The sequence below is a fragment of the Mesoplodon bidens genome (assembly GCF_964165515.1).
Source record: "Mesoplodon bidens genome assembly, chromosome: 4".
Taxonomy (NCBI): domain Eukaryota; kingdom Metazoa; phylum Chordata; class Mammalia; order Artiodactyla; family Ziphiidae; genus Mesoplodon; species Mesoplodon bidens.
Window position 1 is genome coordinate 58,817,288 of NC_138160.1, and position 5,570 is coordinate 58,822,857.

Below are 5,570 nucleotides of genomic sequence, written 5' to 3' on the forward strand. Positions count from 1 at the left end.
TATACAGAAATCTGTTGCATTTCTATACTCTAAGTACAAACTATGAGAAAGAGCAATTAAGGATTTACAATTGCATTAAATAGAATAAAAATTCCTAGGAATAAATCTAACTAAGGAGGTAAAAGACCTATATTCAGAAAACTATGAGTCACTGATGAAAGAAATGCAAGACAACATACATAGAAAGATATTCTGTGTTCATGGATTGGAAGAATAAATATTGTTAAAATGACTATACTACCAAGACAATCTACAGATTCAATCCAATCTCTATCAAAATACCAATGGCCTTTATCCTAGAACTAGAACAAATAATTTTTAAACTTGTATGGTAGCACAAAAAACCCTGAATAGACAAAACAATTTTGAGAAAGAAGTACAGAGCTGACTATACTACAAAGCTACAGTCATCAAAACAGTATGGTACTGGCACAAAAACACAAAGAGCAATGGAAAAGAATAAAGAGCCCAGAAATAAATCCACACACTTATGGTCAATTAATCTATGACAAAGGAGGCAAGGATATACAATGGGGAAAAGATATTTTCTTCAATAAGTGGTGCTGAGAAACTGGACAGCTACATGTAAAACAATGAAATCAGAATATTTTCTCACACCTTATACAAAAATAAACTCAAAATAGATTAAAGAGCAAAATGTAAGACCAGAAACCACAAAATTCCTAGAAGAAAACATAGGCAGAACACTCTTTGACATAAATCATAGTAATAGTTTTTCTTTAATCTGTCTCCTAAGTCAAAGGAAACAAAAATATACAAATGGTACTTAAAAGCTTTTGCACGGCAAAGGAAACCATTGACAAAACAAAAAGACAACCTACTGAATGGGAGGAAATATTTACAAATGATATGACCAATAAAGGGTTAATATCCAAAATATATAAAGGGCTCATACAACTTAATATTAAAAAAACAAACAACCCAATAGAAAAATGGGCAGAAGACCTAAGTAGACATTTTTTCCAAATGACCACTTGGCCAATCAGCACATGAAAATATGCTCAACATCACTAATCATCAGAGAAACGCAAATCAAAACCACAATGAGATATCACCTCACAGCTGTCAGGATGGCTACCATCAAAAAGAACACAAATAACAAATGTTAATGAGGATGTGAAGAAAAGGGAAACCTTGTACACTGTTGGTGGGAATGTAAACTGGTGCAGCCACTGTGGAAACAGGACAGAGGTTCCTCAAAAAACTAAAAATAGAACTACCATATGACCCCAGCAATTCTTTGGGTATATATCCAAAGAAAATGAAAACACTAATTCAAAAAGACACATGCACAAAACAGAAACAGACCCACAGACATAGAAAACAAACTTATGGTTACCAAAGAGGAAGGTGCGGGGTGGGGGGAGAGGAATAAATCAGGAGTATGAGGTTAACAGATACAAACTTCTATACATAAAATAAGCAACAAGGATTTACTGTATAGCCCAGGGAACAATATTCAATATTTTGTAATAACCTATAATGGAAAATAACCTGAAAATATATACACATATATGTATATAACTAAATCACTTTGCTGTACACTTGAAACTAACACAACATTGTAAATCTACTATACTTCAATAAAAAAGATACATGCACCCTAATGTTCAGAGCAGCATTATTTGAAATAGCCAAGATATGGAAGCAACCTAAGTGTTCATGAATAGATCAATAGATAAAGAAGATGTGGTATACATATATACAATGGAATATTACCCAGCCATAAAAATGAATGAAATTTTGCCATCTGCAACAACATGGATGGAGTTGGAGGATATTATGCTTAGTGAAATAAGTCAGACAGAGAAAGACAAATACTGTATGTTATCATTTATATGTGGAATCTAAAAAATAAAACAAATGAATGAATAACAGAAACAGATTCACAGATATAGAGAACAAACCAGTGGTTACCAGTAGGGAGAGGGAAAGGGGGAAGGGACAAGACACAGGAAGGGGATTAAGAGGTACAAACTACTATGTATTAAATAAATAAGCTACATGGATATATTGTACAGCAGAGGGAATATAGCCAATATTTTATAATGACTTTAAATGGAGTATAATCTGTAAAATTTTGAATCACTTTGTTGTACACCTAAAACTAATATAATAAATCAACTATGCCTCAATTAAATATAAATAAAATAAAAAGGAAGTATAGCTAGAATTTCCTCACCAGTCTGCTCTGAAAGCCATTCCAGTTTTGGATTCACGAACTGTTTAGAAGAAGGTGCTCTCTCTCCCCTGCTCTTTCAGTGTTCCCAGTTGTCGTAATTGCAAGTGGATGTAGCTAAAGACAAATGCAAAACATAAACTGAGTGGTTTAGAAGAACAATTTTAGAGCCTAGCTCTTTCTAAATGCCAGGGACTGTTTCAACTGTTAACTCAGGGGTTAAGAGCCTGAAAAGAATGTCAGGCTAGCTGACCAGAATTTTTATGATTAAAGAGAAAGGTTGGCTCCCCTGGATCTCTGGTCTATCCCAGTGGGAAAGGGGCAGACCGCTCCTATTGCAACACCACTCCATCCTTGCTGCTGGAGGACACGCACGGGGAGATACCTGAGGGGGTCACCTGCTTGCTTTCCCTTCTGTTTGGCAGTGAAGTTGAAGATCACAAGCCTTGTCCTGTAGCAGGGAGAGGCATTTTGGAGGGGAAAAAAATCCCCTGGTTTCCCAGGAGCACTTGGGATAAACGTAGGGTTTCCAAAGATTTCTGATGATAAGAACCACCTGAGGCACTTACTCTCCCTTGGATATGTTGGTTCTGTTCTGAGTTGGGAACTCACATGTTGCCATTTAAAAAAAAGTGGCCCAGGTGATTTTTATCATCAGGCAAGTTTGGGAAACCCTGCCCTAGGGCAAGAGGGCAACTCTTCCTGGACCTTGAGCTCATGCCTGCAAAAGGGAGCTGATATAATATTTAACCCCTGAAGAGACACATCTGTTTGGAGATCTGTCTAGGAAAGTTAAGGGCTACAGTTAACTATTCTGTGGAGGACGAAATTGGTTGGGGCTCTTCTGAAGTTCTGTAGTTATGAATGACAGATCATGTCACTGAAGGGCAACTTTTCTTCTTGAAATCAGCTTGGGTTTGGTTGAAAAACACAGCAGACTTGTGACAAAGTGAGAGAGTGGCATGGACATGTACACACTACCAAATGTAAAATAGATAGCTAGTGGGAAGCAGCCGCATAGCACAGGGAGATCAGCTCGGTGCTTTGTGACCAGCTAGAGGGGTGGGATAGGGAGGGTAGGAGGGAGGGAGACGAAAGAGGGAAGAGATATGGGAACATATGTATATGTATAACCAATTCACTTTGTTATAAAGCAGAAACTAACACACCATTGTAAAGCAATTATACTCCAATAAAGATGTAAAAAACAAACAAACAAACCAAAAAAACAGAGCAGACTTGAAAATCCAGCTGTTTACTTCACGATGGAAACTGGGGACTGTGCTGCCACTACTGAGCCAGGGTCTGAAGTGTGTGTCCCTGAGACCCCAGGTCATACCTGATGCTCTGCCAATGATGTGGTGCATGGAAAGGCCTCTAGGGTGTCTTTCCTCTCCCACAGCTGGAATTGTTCCCCAAATGCTGAAAGCAAAGGCACTTGGAGCTGGCCAGGAAAGAGCAGGACCTCAGAGCTTTGTGAGAGTTGCTATGAAAGTTTGTCATCACAACTAGAGATTCTTGGGGTGGGAAGGAAAACAGACAGTCATGAAACAGGTCTCTGTCTATTTCTAGTGAGCTGACCCAGCAGGAAGGTTGGGTTAGATTCCTGAGCATGTGGTGGACACATCAAGGGCCCCTGCACAACCAGAGGCCCTGGGGGGTCCTCTGCTGTTTCTACAATCTTGGTTTGGGTAGGATGCAAACAGAGCCTTGGAGCAGTGCCTACCACATCTAAAAAAGTACCGCCTGGCCCATAAGATGGGCTCAGTAAAAACTTTCTGAATGAGTGAATGAATGGGAAGAGAGAGAGCTTGTCATTGAATTGCAAATCAGAGGCCTCCAACTGTTGACAATATATGAGAAAGATTCAGGCTTCACTTCTCAGACCTTTATTCTTCTAAACAAAGTTCAGGGCTCTGCATGTTCTACTCTGTTAACCACAGAAGCCCAAAGTTCTTCCATAACTAATCTGAACCTGGGATTCCTTTGCTCTGCCCTCAGGAGCTCTCACAACCTCTTTCCCCTTGAAGAAGTGTAAGGATGACGGAGCAGGGCCACGGCCGCAGGGAAGAGTTCCCTCTCAACGTGTTTTCGGTCACTCCTTACACACCCAGTACTGCTGACATCCAGGTGTCGGATGACGACAAGGCGGGGGCCACCTTGCTCTTCTCAGGCATCTTCCTGGGACTGGTGGGGATCACATTCACCATCATGGGCTGGATCAAACACCAAGGAGTCTCCCACTTTGAATGGACCCAGCTCCTTGGGCCCATCCTGCTGTCAGTGGGGGTGACATTCATCCTGATTGCCGTCTGCAAGTTCAAAATGTTCTCTTGCCAACTGTGCAAAGAAAGTGAGGAGAGGCTCCCGGACTCCGAGCAGACGGCAGGAGGACAATCGTTTGTTTTCACTGGTATCAACCAACCCATCACCTTCCATGGGGCCACCGTGGTGCAGTATATCCCTCCTCCTTATGGCTCTCAAGAGCCCATGGGGATGAACACCACCTACCTGCAGCCAGTGGTGAACCCGTGTAGCCTCATACCGTCTGGAGGGACGGTGGCCACTATGCCAAGCCCTCCTCAGTACTACACCATCTACCCTCCAGAGAATGCTGCCTTTGTGGATGACCAGGACTACCCTTCCTTCGTGGACGGTGGAAATGACAGGTAGGGTGTGTGCCTTGGGGATACTCCCCTTCCAGCTGTGGCAGTCACAGTCTATGGCTGTGTTTGGCCTGTAAGGAAGGTGGTGGGAGACTGCAGATCTCCGTGTGGCCCGTTGCCAGGATGGTGGCATTGGTTCTGAGAGTGGTGCTGTGGGCTGTAATGCATCTTGTGCTTTCTGCTCCCATTTCAGGACCAGCCTTGATGCTGAGCAGCTAGAAGAGACACAGCTGGGAGATGAGGACTCTGCCTGCTTCTCTCCTCCCCGCTATGAGGAAATATGCTCCCTCCCTCGCTAGAGACTATGCGGCTGAGGGCACAGAGTTTTAGTTTCTTGCTGACAACTGAAGTGTTCTATGCTGTGACCTTCAGAAGTTAGACAACAGAGCAGCCCAGGAAGCCTGACAGATACCATTCGAGGTGGGGAAGGGGGAAATGGGAGGTAGAATCTCTCTGACCGTTAAAAATTAGACTAGGGTGGGGATATGCACTTCCGGTCGAGCTAGAAATCCCCTGGATATGGCTCAGGATCAGGAATTTCACCTGTTTATTCACCGCCCACCCCTTTCCCACTGGAACGCACTGGTGTCTTAATTTGAGCTCCAGTAGCCAAGGGAAAAATCACTACTGCTGTGACTTTGGGAGTTTCCACAGTAGTGAGAATGGGGGTAGGGGAAGGAAGCAGGGAATAGAAAACTGGCTCA

At 42.5% G+C, this 5,570-nt stretch overlaps 1 protein-coding gene across 1 annotated transcript; it reads left to right on the forward strand.

Moving 5' to 3' along the window:
- Positions 1-4,240: 4,240 nt before the first annotated feature.
- On the forward strand, positions 4,241-5,165 carry TMEM174 (transmembrane protein 174; the record flags this gene model as incomplete). Its single annotated transcript, XM_081232596.1, has 2 exons — positions 4,241-4,869; positions 5,060-5,165. 2 exons carry the CDS (start codon positions 4,241-4,243, stop codon positions 5,163-5,165), a joined length of 735 nt encoding a protein of 244 aa, XP_081088722.1.
- Between the last annotated feature and the right edge of the window lie 405 nt (positions 5,166-5,570).